Source organism: Mercurialis annua, linkage group LG5, assembly GCF_937616625.2.
Source record: "Mercurialis annua linkage group LG5, ddMerAnnu1.2, whole genome shotgun sequence".
NCBI classification, from domain to species: domain Eukaryota; kingdom Viridiplantae; phylum Streptophyta; class Magnoliopsida; order Malpighiales; family Euphorbiaceae; genus Mercurialis; species Mercurialis annua.
In genome coordinates, this window is record NC_065574.1 from 4,779,630 (window position 1) to 4,796,348 (window position 16,719).

Below are 16,719 nucleotides of genomic sequence, written 5' to 3' on the forward strand. Positions count from 1 at the left end.
GTGAGTAAAATTCAAACTAATTAATTTAATCCAGCAGACTTAATTAAAACTAAAATAAAATTCTTTTAATTTAATTATAATTAAAAAATTAAAATGAATTATAATTGATATAACGGGTATTTTTCGTTATGGCTCGTATGTCTTGTTTTGAAAATGAATATAATTAAACAACATTAACACAGAAGTATTATAGTACTCTCTCTTGTTATATTTTATTTTTCATTTTTTTATCTTTATACATATTAAAAACACATTAAATATGACAGATAATTTTTATGCTCTTTATTTTACCTTTTAATATAATTAATTTTTTATTTTAATAAACTCATCAATGTTAAGATCAAAAAAGATATATATTAGTAATACAAATGAGACTTTTTTTTTCTTTATTATAAAAAATGACAAATAAAATGGAATAGAATTATATGAATGATATAGATCAAAATAATTGAGAAATGCATGAATGCCTTTTAAGATAAATTGAGTTTTGGTGATTGCCTAAGGTGGTTCAATTTTGGAAAAGTTGCTTCATATTGGAAGGCCCAATAATGTGAGAGGTATTAAGCCCATTCCACATTTCAATGGCCAATTGCATGTAAGCCTTTTCTGTGAGATGAAAAGAATCCCAAAACACATAATTATTTGGATTTTTACATAAATTAAATTCCTTCACAATTCTCCTTCCTCCACAGCTATAAACTCCTCCATATCTTCCTCCTCCACAGCATGCCCTCGTCCCTTCCTCGAAACCTTCCAATTCACCCAATTAGATTCCCCAAAATAAAAAAAAATTAACTACTAATATATTATGGTATCATAATAATTAATTATCACATTACGCATTGTAAAATATATATTTTTATCTCGTCACAAATTGATAGACATTTCACTATAAATATTAATATTGAAAAATTTAGTTTATCTAATAAAATGAGTTAATTTATTAAAAACTATTTCATTTACTCTTATTAAATATAAATGTAATTTCCTATCTTTTGATATATTTTATTTTCGTATTAACAGATTATGTTGTACTCAATAAGAAAAAATATGACAATGATGCATTAAAGTATGAAATGACTGTCTATAATTAAAAATAAAAAAATAAAAAAAATAATTTGGAACAAAGAGAGTGTTATATAGTATGGAAATGATGCAACCGAAAATACTAAAACCAAAAAGATATATTTTTAAACGGGAAAAAATGCAAAAATCTATATATAAAATCTTTAAAAATTCATGCAACATAGAATTTGTACGTACCAAATTTAGAAGGGTGGTTCATTCTTTGGTGGAGACTGCTTTTGAAGTCAAACAGTGAATATCTAAAACCCTTGAGGCTCTTCTCCATTTGGACAAGAAGCTTAGACAATGCTTTGTTGTGCAAAGTTGCAAGCAATGAAGTTTGTTCCAAGCATCTACCATTGTTTTCTGGTTTAATTATTCTTATTGCAGGAATACACCCTAATTCTGGTAAATTAATGAAGGCAAATTTTCGACCTCCTAACTTATAAATTTCCTGCCAAATTGAAAAGGTAACCAAAGCATGTAAATATACCGAATATGGTAACATTTTATATAGTAACATACCGAATTTCATGCCATCATGTGGTCATCGCAGAAAAATACTACTAGGTCAGATTTTTAGACAGACTCGGTTTACCACGTCATCTGTGGACTAGCCTATTATATTATGACATGTTATTGAAATAGTGGCACTACCGTAATTTTGTTTATTACTTTTTTACATTTTTAAATAGTAATATTACGATAGCGGCATTATTTTAATGACGCGTCATAATGTAATAGATTTAGTATATGTATGGCGTGGTGGACTGAGTCTACCTAAGAATTTCTCTAAGTCATCAATATAAACAGATTTATATAATTATAATATACTTTTAAATAATTAAAAAAAAATAGGCAAAAATATTTAATATATACATAGATATTATAAAATTATTAAAAATAATCTGAATAGGTAATTTGACAATTAGATCCAATAATTTAATTTATTTGACTCAATTATACAAAAAATTAATTAATAAAAACAAGAAATAATTTGATGTAATAACTTATGTTATGATAAATTAGTGTATATTTTCGAAAAAATATTACACTTTTTTATAATAGTAAAAATATTTTAATAATGTCATACAAACATTGACAAAATTATATAATAAATTTTTATGAGTTTTACTTACTTGAATGACTATAGTCAAGTTGGCAATGATGATCCCTACATATTTGGAGTTGGAGAGTGGAATGGTGGAATTGGTCAAGATAGGACTCATATAATCATTGCTTCCAATACTAAACATGTAAACTGCTTTTGATATTATCATCTTTGCCTTATTTTGCCCTAACTTATTTCTCAAGCTATTGTCCACCTCCTTATAGAACTTCAATTGCGTTTTAAGGTCAATCACCTATAACAAAACAAAACAACAATACAAATTATATCACAATATATGCCAAGAAAAAAAAAGAATTTGATCGTTTTTCTACTTAGTTTATTACTTTTACATATCATGCATTTCAGTCGGTTCGGTTAAATCAAACTTCTCGTGAACTATAATTTATTTGGTTTAGTTTATCCCGTCAATTTAGCCTTCATTAATACCGCCACTCCCAATCAAGCATGCTACTTGAAAGAAGAAAGTGGACCCAAAAACTGTCTCAACCTAAAGGTTACATCGCCCACAACAATTGGATCAGTACCACAATTTTTGAACATAATATGCATGCGCCATTAAAGCATTGATCAATGAATATTTCGATTGATCTTTAAAAAAATTTGAATTTTCACAAGCAAGACACGTGGGATGCATGAATTTTACTTTTTATTTTTTAAAATTGTAATCAAAGGAAGAAGAGAACACGAAGAAACTTAAAAAAGATGCACAAAAAGTAACATTTCAGTCTTATTATATGTGTGGAAATGTGTCCCAAAATAACAAACGTGGAGAATAGTAAATATACCAAAAAAAATATCTCATATTTCATCGTTACATATTCACACACTATGAATGATTAAATTTTTATACTTACACCACGTATTATTATAATAACGGCATTTTGCCACTGAACTTAGCACAAAAAATTAAATTAACACCAAATTTATTATTTTAAAAAACCACCTTAAATTTGGCATTTTAACTCGTTTTACTCCTTCGGTGGTAAGTCATTGGTCAATTTAAAGCTGAATGGGTAAAACGAGACAATCTTTGATTTTTTTATGACAAATTTAGGGGACAAAATAAACTTTTGTTGCATACTAATGTTATTTGATGATGCATTATATAAAACTTCATTAGTCCCTTTTACGGATGAAGATCGTAGTTTATGTTAAACTTTATGGAGTGCTAATTATAAATACTTACATCTCCTTTAAAAGTTTCAGCCAAAACCCCTGCTCCAGCTGATGCAAAATTCACTCCGTACAAGTATTGAACATTGCCAGGTTGTAGGAATGGTGCGATCAATGGAAGATTTGCATACTCAGCTACCAAAATGAATTAAAATGGGTCCAATATAAGTTACACAATAATATAATAGAAGTATGAATGTACCAAAAAAGTAATAATACATATTTGATAAAGATTTGCATATCTTACCAATAAAATCGGATATTATACGGCCATCGGAGAAACGTCCGGTGGGGAAATTGAAGAAAGTGTGGCCATAAGGCCAGAAATTGGCTTGGTCAAGAGTTGTTGTATTGATGTAATTGTTGTTTCCAGCATCTAAAAATGAGTCACCAAAGATGAACAAGGGGACATGTTTTGTTGAATGCAACACAGATTTTGATTTTGCCGAAAGGAAGATAAGTTGAAAAACAAGAAAATGAAAGAATGAAAAGAAGAGAGAGCTTATTATTAGCCTTCTTGCCATTGCTGACTTTGTTTGTATTATTGATTACAGAAATCTTTCTAATCCATGACTATAGATAGGGTAATTGATTTTCAAGGTACCTAAACTATTGTTATATTTCATTTTAATCCTTAAACTTTGATTTCATTTTAATGGGAAGTTTTTCGGCCAAAAATGCATGAGGCAGTCGATTTTTGCTTATTTTTACCATAAAAGTTGCCGCATATGCATAAAAACTTTCCACACGTGACAAAGATTAATTAGTTAAAAATAAGCAAAAATCGGTTGGCACGTGGCCAAATAAAAAAATTTGGATGTCACGTATGTATTTTTGACCGAAAAATCTCATATTAAAATGAAACTAAAAATGTAATAACTAAACTGAAATGAAACAAAATTTGATAATCAAAGTGAAACAAGGCGATAGTTTTAGTACAATGAGAACTAATTACCCTTAACGATAGACGATATGAATATAAAAGTAAATTTGACATTAATTATTTTCTTTGCGAAATCATAAATCTTTCAATTATTTATGATTTTTGAGTGTTATTATATGGTTATGTTCGGTTCGGTCTGATTTAATAAAATATAATATTAAATTATATTTTGAAGAATAGAATAAAATATGACCACGCTAGATATTTAAATAAATTCTTCTCTGATTAAGTAAAATTTACTACCGATTTCGGTTTAGTTTGGTAAAATAGATTTACATAAAATTATACATAATAGTTAAATTAATTTGTATTAATATGAAATTATATAAAAATGACAATATTTTAAAGTTTATTTTTTTCGATTAGTTTAGTCGACCAATGGTAAAAAAAATCACATCAAAATAAAAGATCACACTTTTTAATTATTTACATCCAAACTAGTCAATTTTTAATCAAATTAAAATAAATTTTAACTTGATTTTGATCGAATTAATAATTTAATTTGGTTTTTTCTCGGCCCTAAGTATATTGGTCAATGTAGTGAAGTTTCGCAAACAAGATATTTAGTTCGCAAAATCGCTATTATCTCTAGAAATGGAGGCACGCCCGAAGAGAGGAAAAAGACAGAGATGGAGATCGGAAGATATATAGGCACGTCGGAAGAGAGGAAGCAGACGGAGATGGAGACCAGAAGAAATGGAGGCATGCCGGAAGGGAAAGGCCAGGCGGAGAAAGAGGACAACAGAAGGCTTTTCTTTGTTGGAAAGAAAGAAGAAGAAGAAAAAATAAGAGAGGAGAATGTTCGAACGAAAGAAAGGAAAATTTGGTTTAATATTTAGAGACGGATTGGCAAATCCGTCGCTAAATGTTAAGTAAATCGGGCCATTTTATTACGGCCGTCTAGCGACGAATATCTTGATCCGTGGCTAAATTTAGCGACGAATCAGGACTTCCGTCACTAATTAAGCTACGGAAACAAAATTCCATAGCTAAATTAGCGACGGAACAATAATTTAGCTACGGATATTGTTTGCGCCGCTAATTTAGCTACGGAAATCCTAATCTACCGCTAAATTTAGCAATGGATCAGGATATTTGCCGCTAAAATTGCTACGAACACAAACTTTAGTGGCTAAATTGTTTTAAAATTTAGGCTGCTCTTTTGGAGCCAAGATTTAGCGACGGATTTCGTCGCTAAATTTTGGCTCCAAATTCCCGCCGGTTTTGGCGGCAGAGGTTATCGCTAATTCCTGTGTGATTTAATGACGGACGTATATGTCGCTAAATCCATCGCTAAATTTAATAATTGATTCCGTCGTTAAATTTCATAATTAAATTACTGTTTTCTAGTAGTGATGGGGGAAGAGGAGCCGTTCAACCTGCTCCAATTCCCTCCGCCTCCATCTGTAACCTCAAAATCAAGTGGCAAAAATTAATTACGACTAAAACTCTTACAAAAAAAAAATGCTACTACCCTGATAATACAATGTTTTATAATCCAAAATGTTTTATCACATAAAATAATTATAATATAATTAGTCAATGGAATTTTTTTCATTTTATGTTTCAACTTACAAATTTAATTGTGTGAATGCAAGGTGTATATGAAGAATAAAAGTCTGTTACTATCAATATTATTTTGCTGATTTTTTGACCATATTTTATATGAAAGTTCGGCATAAGCAGGTACAACAATGTGGCCAAAAATCAACAGTCGTGACTATCTTTTAGTCGAATCTTTGTTGGTATTTCTTTTTATTGAGAGTTTGAACGAATGTGTTTCGGAAAATAAATTAAATAATCTTAAATTGGTGTTTTTTTATTATTATTCAACATGTAGATCAGTAGACTTAATTATTTGAAGTGAAATTGTGATGACTTGGAAATTGAATTGGTCATCTAGACAAATTTGTTTGAAAGTGAAAATTCTAGGCGTAAACTTATATGGAAAAATTCATATAACCATTTGAATAGTTGAGTTCGAACCCTGATAAGAGTACTAAAATTAGCGGTGTTTATGTCACATTTTGGGTATAAACGGGCCGAGCAGAGCCCGAGTTAGGCCAAATTTAAAGAAAAAATTACGCCAAATCACCCAAAAATTCAAAAGTTTGTATAAATCACCCAACTTTTTTTTTTTTGCAAAAATCCCTCAATTTTAAAAGATTCTTTTCATCTCTACCTTTTAATAGTTGTGATTGCTATTTTATCCTTATGGTGTATTTTACCAATTGTGTTTCCATTACACCTAATAATTTCTCCTCATTTTACATAAACCGGGCCATTTCTAACCGAACCACCACCGGTCGGACTATTATTGGCCGGTCAACGGCCGGACCACCGCGGTCAACGGCCAGACCATTACTGGTTTGTGGTCTAACCATTTTTAATGGTTGGGCCAATTTTAGTTAAATAATTAAAAATTAAATAAAACACTTTTTTGTGGGTGAGGGGATTTGAACCCTTGACCTCTTATAAGGGAGAGTTTGTGCTTTGCCATTGAGGCAAAGGCTGATTGTTGTCAACCTTTACTCTATAATATATATATATAACTGATTATAAATTTAGATTAACTTATTAGAATGAAATTAATTTATAATGCAAATTAAATATCAACTAAATATCAACTTAAATTAAATTTATTATAAATTTAATATTAAATTAGTCTAATTAAATTTATTTATTTTTTAAATATTTATACAATAAAAAAATAAAATATACATATATTTATATTTTATACAATTTATTAATACATAAGTAAAACTAATAAAAATATTTCACTTTTTAAAATTAAAAAATATAATGGTTTAGTGGTCGTGGTCGAATATGTGGTGGTGGGACCCCGTAGTGTCCGAAAACTCAATAAAAACTCAATATAAACTCAATGATGACTTAATGTCAAATCAATGATAACTTAATGTCAACTTCATTATGTATATTATTAAAAGTAATTTATAATATTACAAATAAAGTAATAGTAATTTGAAAGTAAATTATTTAAGCTTTTATTAAAATAAAATAAACCGAAAGTAATTTTAATATAAGTGAACTGAATATAAACTTAATATTAACTCAATGTCAACTCAATATAAACTCAAAGTAAACTTAATGTGAACTCAATATAAATTCAATATCAATTTAATGTTCACTGAATGTTAACTTAAAGTAAATGTTTTGATAAATAATTATAATTTTAAAATGAATTTTTTTTATTATTATATAATTTTTTTTTCTATAATTTATACTTTCAAAAATAAACTATAGTAGATTGAAAGTAAATTATTTAAGTTATTATTACAGTAATTTGTGTAAATTTAATGTCAACTCAATATCGACTCAATATCAACTCAATGACGACCCAATATCAACTCAATGTAAACCTAATGTCAACTCAATAATGTATTTTAGTAAGTATAGTTTTAAAAATTAATTTAATATCATCTCAATGTCAATTTAATATCAACTCAACGTCAATTCAATGTCAACTCAATGTAATCCTAATATCAACTCAATGTAAACTTAATGTAAATCCGAAGTACTTTTTTAGTAAATTATATTAATTTTAAAATGTAAATTAATATCAACTCAATGTAAACTTAATAAGTCAACGTCGACTCAATGTCAACTCAATGTAAACCTAATATCGACTCAATGTCAACTCAATATCAACTCAATGTAAACCTAATGTCAATCCGAAGTAATGTTTTAGTAAATTATTTTAATTTTCAAATGTAAATTGATATCAACTTAATGTAAACTTAATAACTCAACGTCAACTCAATGTAAACCTAATGGCGACTCTATGTCAACTCAATGTAAACCTAATGCCGACTCAATGTAAACCTAATGTCAATCCAAAGTAATTTTTTAGTAAATTATTTTAATTTTGAAATGTAAATTAATATCAACTCAATGCAAACTTAATAACTGAACGTCGACTCAATGTCAAACTAATGTCAACTCAATGTCAACTCAATGTAAATCTAATATCGACTCAATGTCAACTCAATGTAAATTACATGTCAATTTAAAGTAAATTTTTTAGTAAATTATTATAATTTTAAAAATTAACTTAATATCAACTCAATTAACATATATAATCTGTTTTGAGTTTATGTCGAGTTGATATTAAGTTGATTGTGTTTTTAATACATTAATTTATAAAATCTATTTTAACTTAGTTTACTTTAAGTTAATATTTAATTAGAATAAATTTTTTAAATTTTGACAAGCGTAATATCTTATTAGTGTTTTATAATAATATATTATTTATAATCAACCATTTTAATAGGTTGATATTTAGTTTATATGCTTTTTTATATATTATTAAAGAGAACATGTATATATATTAAAGAGTAAATAAAGACAACAAGCATGTCTTGCCTTGGTGGTTAGGCACTTAGACAAAGAGTGAGAGGTCATGGGTTCAAACCCTACCAAGAGCAAATTTGTGTTTTATTAATTCTTTTAAAATCTCACCACTATAGTTGACCGCCGCTGACCGGGTGTTGACCACCGCTGACCGTCGACCTCTGTTGACCGCCGCCGTTGACCTCCGCTGACCGTCATTGACCACCGCCGTTGACCGGTGTTGACCTCCGTTGACCGGCGTTGACCTCCGTCGTTGACTGTGTGGTTGGACCGGAATCGGCCGGTGGTCGGTTGCGGTCGGTTGGTTAGTCTAACCAAACACATATTTGCCGCATGTCAACATTTTATTGACTCAAATATAGACCAATAAGATATTGACAAATAGTAAGGACAATATTGTCTCATTTTCTTTTATTTTGGGTTATGGAAGATTTTTGAAAACTTTTCTTTTTTTTGAGTGATTTTTGCTAAAATCAAAATGTTGAGAGAAAAATAGAACACTATAGCACTTTTGAGGGATTTATGTAAAAAAACCCAAATTTAAATTCGAACTCTAGTGTGTTTTGCAGGCTCAAACTCGAATAATGTTCGAGCACCTTGAGGTTGAGCTCGACTTGAATTTAATAAAAATAAAAATAATAATTAAAAAATAATCATATTTGATGAATTTTAATATTTTTTTCCACTATATAATATGCAATTTAATCACTTTTATATGATACACACTTAAATTTAGAGGTATGAAAATTTAATAGAATAATAGTAGAAATCTTTTTTTTTATTTATAAAATGCTTGTTTAGGCTCGCGAGCCTTAGTAATTGATACTCGAGTTCGGCTCGAGATAAAACTCGAGTAGCTCAAGTTCGGCTCGAATTTTTTAGGCCGATCTTGAGACTTTTTCATGTCGATCTCGAATAACTTACAAATAGCCCAATTTGTTTACAAAATGCTAAAGAGCACAATAAGTGTTTTCAATCACTCTAAAATTCTAATTTCTAAAACAATTAAACCGGACTGATTTTATAAGAATTTTACATTTTTAAAACCAACTGAATCAGTCATTTTCATTTATTTTTTTGGTTTGGTTCATTTTGCATCAAAAGTGAATCGAGAGTTTTTTACCCACAAAACTGAACCGAATGACATAACTTTTTGTAATTTTAAACCAATCAAAACCGAATCTATCGTCACGGTTCGATTATTCATAGTTTCATACCCCTGGTCGTAATATGGCAAGGTTTGGTGGACTAATTGCAATCATACTCTAATCACCTAATATTATCATTATTTTAATGAGGTGTTATAATGTGAGAAGCTTAGTTTAAGACGTGGTAAACTCAATCTATTTAAGAATTTCTCAACAAATATGTGTATAATTTTCATTTGAACAACCATTTTGCTTGCCTTTTCCGAAAAAGCTTCATCAATTATTTGAGGGACATTTATATTTTATACAATAGAGAGAAATTATTGTTGTAACTTCCATGTTGTCACTTTTTGCCAGTTGTGATGAATTTTTGCCAATAAATTTGTAAAATATGTATATATTATATACACATTCTCCAAAATTAATTTCTAAACTGCACTAATAAAATTTTGAAACGCAATCATAGTATTCTAATGTTCCTCATTCAAGTAATCTCTAATAAAATTCACCAATTTCAAACCTTGATCTGATACCGCTTTCGTAGCCTGCACCAAAACAATGCATTACCTGTAAAATACCCCGTCAACTGTCGTTCCTCAACGCATTATCATAGATAAACTCGATATCAAATCGGACGATCCGAGAAAAATACAGGGACAAAAATTCGTTGACTTGCATATAAAGGCAAATCATGCAGACCCTTGAATTTGTGCTTTACAATGAAGAACTGTATAAAATTGGTGTCACTAACTAGTAAAACCATCCGTGACATCTAAAGCCATAAGATTTGCTAAAGAGGCCAAAATTCATTACTTTGTTGAGTTATGTAAACGACAGAAACATGAAGAATCCACATCAGCATATGAATTTTAGAAGGCTATGATTTGAAAATCCAATCCAATCCAATCCGAGTCACGAGTTGAACTCTTGATGGGGTGAATCATTTTGGTAGTTTATGCTAGTGCAGCTTTTACAGCCTTTGCAGTTACACTATAGTTTTACAAATTTTACTTTTTGATCGGTTTCTTTTGTCGTTCAACATTGGAAATTGGCTCACTTAATGATCGGTTCACACCTGCATTATTTTCATTGCACTCATTCCTAGGGTTTGTGATCCCAACATATGAAAAAATGGCTCCACCACAAATTATTTTAAATAATGGGAGAAAACTCGAGATCAATTTGAGAAATTCGATTCGTGTTCGAACACATACTATTCAAATCGATATCAAACCAAATTTTAGTATCACTACATAATAACTTGTGAGCTCACGAACCTAATCCAACATTTTATATGTAAAATAGAAACTCTTTTTAGTTTAATGATATTTTATTTGTCTAACTTTTTGTATTTGTCATCCCAATTGGTTAAATTTTATATTTTATAGAGAAATTTTTTAAATACATCAAATACATTATTTTTAAATAATTATTTTTGTACTACTGAACTTGAGTCAACTTCAAACCCAAATAGTTCAAATATCGTTCAAGCTCAAACTCTACTTTGACAATTTAAGCCCATTCGAGCCTCGAGTTCGAACTTAGAAATTTAATCCCATGAAAATTTGAGCTCATTTACACCTGCACTACACATTCTCCCTTCCTTTTAGTGCCTCCATGTTTTTTTTATGGTGGCTAGGAGTACAAACAAAACTGATCGAGACTGAATATCAAATCGAATCAATTAAATTCAGTTCAATTTAACATAAATTAAAAAAAAAACTTAATTCAATTTGTTTAAATATTATATAGTTAACTTGCCGTATAAATGGAACCAAAAAAAAAGGTTCTCGAAAGAAATAAAAACTCTGCTAATATTTTGAATCCTTTAAAAAAATTAACTAAACCAACTAGTTTGATTCAGTTCAATTAGAAATATTCAACTTTTTTTTATAAAAAAAATCACTATGATCAAAGCAAACGTGCACATCCTATTAATCTCTATACCCGCCAGTCGTGCTGCACAAGAAAAGTGTCTACCAGGCAGGTCATGTGTGCTTTCACGCTAGCACTAATCCATGTGCATCTAATTCCATCTACAAGTTGCCTAATTTCATAAACAATTGCTTTCAATAATCAAGATTCAAGAATACACCAGAATCCCGCATAATCACTAAAAACTCCAAGTTGGACTACAATCAACTAACCTAATTTTAATCAAAAAAGACTTGGTTCAATGTTATGAGGGAACTTCAAATGTAGCCACATTAAAATAAAATCATTAATGGTATTATTAACATGAATTATAAATAAATAGATTCAAAAATGATGGCTTCAAGACCAAAGACCATGGTGAAGAAGAACAGCAGGGTTAATATTTTTATATGGTTTCAGGTTTCAAGACCAATCACACACCAATTTCAATTACAGTCCAATGTCTGAAAATTTAGAAGGAAATCTAAATACCTATATACTAGTCTTGTACCATAAGCTCTTCCAGAACAACACTTCTCCACACCAGATTAAGCCATGTTCAGATGTGCTTCTACTACATTTCAGATCCCTACATATCGAATGAAAATGAAATATTAGAAATGTAATAATAGATCAAGAAATCGTCGCACTTTATTGTTAAAAAATGATACAATCGAGCAATTGTTGAAACTCACTAACATGTAGCTTTATTTACAAATGCTAACCCGCGATTATGAGTTTTCTCAGTACACTCCTCCTACTAGAGAAGGGAAGTCGTCGAAGCTCCATAGGTCCATCGGGTTTCCGCTGTCCTGAGTTGCATCTCCATTAAGAAGGCTATCGAGAGATGACTCCCAATTTCCTTCAAGATATGGCATCTGGAAGTTCATCTGATTGTCAAAAGCCAACAGCTCATCGGTTAGAGATTTTCCGTTGTTTTGTTGTTCAGGCATCTGACTCCCAGAATTATACTTCATTTTCTTTTTCGGGTTAGCATCCTCCATAAATAGTGATTCATCGACTTCTGGGGTATCTGCAACTACAGATGAGATTTCCGGAGTCTTCGAAGCCTGCTCTCCCCATCCAAAGTCGGAACAGTCAAATGAGTTGCTCCCTTGATCGGAATTGAAATACATGGGGACATTGGATTTCGTTCCAGTAGGAAAAGAGCTCATAAGACCAAACTGGCTCACTGGTGGCTTCTCGTCAACAAAGTCCATATTGAAGCAGTCATTTTCCAGGTTGTTCAAGTAACTGAAACTCTCAGTCGGCTTCACCTTGGGAAGAGGTTTTTGAAGATTTGCCTTCGCTGAAGGCTTTGGAGAAGAACGTGGGCCTCCTTCATCGGGAAAGTTTACTTTAGCTTTCTTGCCACGAATTCTACGTGCCTCAGCATCGTATGCTCTTGCAGCTTCTTCTGCAGTATTGAATGTTCCTAGCCAGACACGCACCCCTTTTCTGGGATCACGGATCTCAGCAGCCCATTTTCCCCACGGGCGCTGCCTTATTCCTCTGTACTGATTCTTTCTCTTTCTCTTTGCAGATTTTTCAGCTTGGCCACTAAATTCCACAGATTTCACAGCTGTAGGGCCTTCAGAAATTAAGACAATGGAACTTTTTACATACAAATCACAGTTAAACGAGATAAAACATACAAACACTGCCCTTAAATTTCTATTTTAACTTTTAAAATCGATATTATAGACTAGGCAAAATTGAATCATGGAAGTGTGGGCCTAGACCGATCAACATCAACACCCAATTTGAATTTCAGCTCTGCAGTATTTTCAAGAGTATTATAAAAATCATCAGGCAAAAACTTATCAAGGCAATACAGGAATCAGCGAAGACAGATAAAACCAAACATACATGATCCACATACTCATTGATGAAAGCTTAAAAGGACACCAGTTGAATGCCAATCCTTTGTAAAAGTCAAGTTCTAAAGCCAAAATGAAATTCAAAGGCATAGTGAATCATCTTGATAAAATTAAATACCACTATCATATATTAGGAGATTTGATCCAAATTATTTTCATTTATCAAGACAATCAAGAAAAGTAATTCATAAAAAAGATTTAAGTTCTGCAAAACAAGATTCACAGCTAAGAAATAAAGTTTAACTACTGGTGATCTGAAGCGTTTGCAAAGATTAGAAATTTAAAACTATTTCTGTTTAAAATCACATCTTTAAAGTTAATAAAGAATGAAAACATACAGAATCATACCAATTCGCTTAAACACTATAATTTCATCCAAAAGCATTGAACTTTATTCTAAATTTTTTCACCGGTCCAAGCAAATAAACAGATCTTTAAAAGCAAATAAAAACTTAAAAACAGAGAAAAAATTAAACTGAAATATACATATCCAAAACCCTGATAAGTAGCTAATTTTACCCTAAATCGTACAAGAAATTTAATAAAAAATTACCGGCGGAGGCAGCGCGATTCCGAGGAGGAGAAGCTTTCGCGGCGGAGAAAGCAAAAGGCTTGACATCAAACAAGACATCATCAGCTTCATCATCGACGTCAGATTCGTCTTTAAATTCTTGAAAATCAGCCTCGAAGTCATCGTCAAGATCAACAACAACCGGTTTTGAGCACTGCTTAGCAACCGGTTTTTTTAGATCAGGCCACAGGAAATCGGATGTTAATTTGCGGAGTGAAGCTCGACCGGAAATGGTCGGAGGTATGAAGTCGGAAATGATTGCACCGCCACACATGGTGGTTTTTGATGTTGGGAATTCTCAGAAGGATGTAAATGTAAGAGTTTGTGTAAGTTTTGGGGTGGAAATTAGAATTACAAAAACGTCGGGGGGTTTTCAATAAGATTTAGGAAGGCATTGAGTTGCAAATGAGAGCTTTTTATATATCTGAGAGTAAAGGAGATAAGTAAGTTTACCTTTTTATCCTTTAAAGCTGAGTTGCCAGTCGGTGAAAATTTTGATTACTTTAATAGCCTTCTGGGTTGGATTAAATTACATTTCGAAATATAGTAGACCCTCTAATAATTAATATTCAGTAAATTAGTAATTCTAATAATTAATAAAAAATTGATGGAACCAACTTCGTTCCACGTCGGATAATTAATAATTTTATTATTTAATAATTAATAAAATTGTGTATTCTCGTTCGTTTGAACTTTTTTTAAGGAAAGTTTTAAGATAAGTAAGTAAAAGCAAGTGAATCATTTCTATTATAAAAAGATATTTAAAATTATTTTACTTCATGAATACAGTTTTTTAATAATTATTTTTTAATTTAATATTCAATTGATATTTTTTGAACTGGATATAAAGTTATTTCTTTTAAATTGAGTGACTGTGAAATGTTTTAGTTGATTTTTTTATAATATAGTATTAGTATTAGGTCTATGAATGTGGATATTTTAAAATATATTTTATATACTTTTATAATATTTTTTATAAAAATTTAATAAATTAATAAATTAATAATTCTAATAACTAATACATTTTTGATCTACCATGCATATTAATTATTAGAGAGTCGACTGTATTTAATTATTTTTTTAAAATCTAAATCTTTTTATTTTTTTTAATTAATTTTAGAGGATGCTAATATTTTTATTATTTACAAAAAAGTAAGTCTATAGAGTATTTATTCATTATTTTTACTTATTATAATAAACAATTAAATTTTAAATTCTAAGACTTGCAAAAGAATTTTTTGATAAAAAATTATTGATAAGTTCTCTTTACTAAATTACTATAGCTCAAATGGTATAAGCGCTGGCAGCAAACTGCTAGGTTGTGGGTTCGATTCCTCCCACAGACGCTCCCCCTCTCCAATTATCAAAAAAAAAAATTAAGTATAAAAGTTAAATGAAAATTTCTGAAAAACAACTAATATTTGGACATGATGAGATCAATATTGAACCCACTAAGAAGAAAACATATTGTTGATGTCGTTCTCCTTCTTTTGTTTTTTTCTTGCAAGTTGCTATTTCACTCGTTTCAATAAATAAACTATTGGAAGTTGTTGCATTAAGAATATTTAATTCATTTAACAATTAAACTATTCTAATGTTATTAAGAAAAAATATACTGATAATCTCACCAATAACACCATTTTTAGCGTTTTTTTCGATTTAAACTCAACTTTTAAAATATCTAAACTAATTGCATAATCTTTCATTATGTGTCATATATCTATACTATATATAAAAGCACGGATGGAGGGGGACAGGCAAATTTACTGAATAATCCTTTTCAGTTTACTACTAAATAAAGATTTTATAGTCATTAACTAATTAGTTATTTAATTAATCACTATTGTAATTAAAGTCCTAATTAAAATAGATAACTAAATTATCTCCAATTTAGTTTTTAAAATGTAAAAAATAACTAAATTGTCTCCAAATTAGTAGAAATATCTATCTTTTAGTTTGATTGAACTACAAAATTAAAATATTGTATTTGGTCAATATATTATTATTTAAATTTTTATCTTATTATTTTTAAAGATATTATTAATAAAATTAAGTTAATTACGTTACGAGCCACGTGCATAGCACGTAATGCGAAACTAGTTAGCATAAATGCCTAAAATGATATTGTTTTGGTCATCCGTACGACCTGGGCTAATGGAGGAAACGTTTTAAAAGTTGGGCTTAAATCAAAAAACACGCTAAAAGTGGTGCTAATTGGTGAGATTAACCCAATTCACTATTTTTAAAATTTTGTTTATAAATGTATTGTAAATTTTGAAATTTTATATTTTACAATTAACCATTTAAATATATTTTTTAATTTTAATTTATAAAGACATCATATTTTAAAAAACACCATAAAATATCAAAAATACGTCATCGAAGTTCAACGACTTGTCATCGGAATTTGGTAAAAAACAATCGGTCAACACGCGGTTAACACGTGATATGCTCGTTATTGACCAATGGACTGTTAAATTTAATTTTTGTACGGGTGTTTACAAGTGTTTTTTATTTGTACT

At 29.8% G+C, this 16,719-nt stretch overlaps 2 protein-coding genes across 5 annotated transcripts; both read right to left on the minus strand.

Moving 5' to 3' along the window:
- Positions 1 to 448: 448 nt before the first annotated feature.
- On the minus strand, positions 449 to 3,930 carry LOC126682316 (GDSL esterase/lipase 5). Its single transcript, XM_050377956.2, has 5 exons — positions 3,618 to 3,930; positions 3,384 to 3,505; positions 2,205 to 2,429; positions 1,264 to 1,519; positions 449 to 750 (listed from the first exon to the last, which is right to left on the minus strand). The coding sequence occupies exons 1-5, from the start codon at positions 3,892 to 3,894 to the stop codon at positions 509 to 511; spliced, it is 1,122 nt and encodes a 373-aa protein (XP_050233913.1). The 5' UTR covers positions 3,895 to 3,930; the 3' UTR covers positions 449 to 508.
- Positions 3,931 to 12,125: 8,195 nt separating this feature from the next.
- On the minus strand, positions 12,126 to 14,597 carry LOC126681208 (ethylene-responsive transcription factor RAP2-12). 4 transcript variants are annotated; one of them, XM_050376683.2, is made up of 3 exons: positions 14,180 to 14,597; positions 12,446 to 13,328; positions 12,126 to 12,335 (listed from the first exon to the last, which is right to left on the minus strand). In XM_050376683.2, the coding sequence occupies exons 1-2, from the start codon at positions 14,469 to 14,471 to the stop codon at positions 12,490 to 12,492; spliced, it is 1,131 nt and encodes a 376-aa protein (XP_050232640.1). In that variant the 5' UTR covers positions 14,472 to 14,597; the 3' UTR covers positions 12,126 to 12,335; positions 12,446 to 12,489. The 4 variants fall into 4 exon arrangements, with proteins under 4 accessions (XP_050232640.1, XP_050232638.1, XP_050232637.1 ...); XM_050376681.2 differs by having other exon boundaries at positions 12,472 to 13,337; positions 14,180 to 14,596; XM_050376680.2 differs by having other exon boundaries at positions 12,446 to 13,337; positions 14,180 to 14,596.
- Between the last annotated feature and the right edge of the window lie 2,122 nt (positions 14,598 to 16,719).

Bases quoted from the DNA above. Each gene is read 5' to 3' on its own strand.
- LOC126682316 (XM_050377956.2), bottom strand. From the start codon at position 3,894: ATGGCAAGAAGGCTAATAATAAGCTCTCTCTTCTTTTCATTCTTTCAT. The intron at 2,430-3,383 runs GTAAGTATTTAT...GTTTTGTTATAG, and splicing joins CTGAAACTTTTAAAGGAGAT to GTGATTGACCTTAAAACGCA. The intron at 751-1,263 runs GTACGTACAAAT...GTGAATTGGAAG, and splicing joins GAACCACCCTTCTAAATTTG to GTTTCGAGGAAGGGACGAGG.
- LOC126681208 (XM_050376681.2), bottom strand. From the start codon at position 14,471: ATGTGTGGCGGTGCAATCATTTCCGACTTCATACCTCCGACCATTTCC. The intron at 13,338-14,179 runs GTAATTTTTTAT...TAATTTCTGAAG, and splicing joins GAATCGCGCTGCCTCCGCCG to GCCCTACAGCTGTGAAATCT.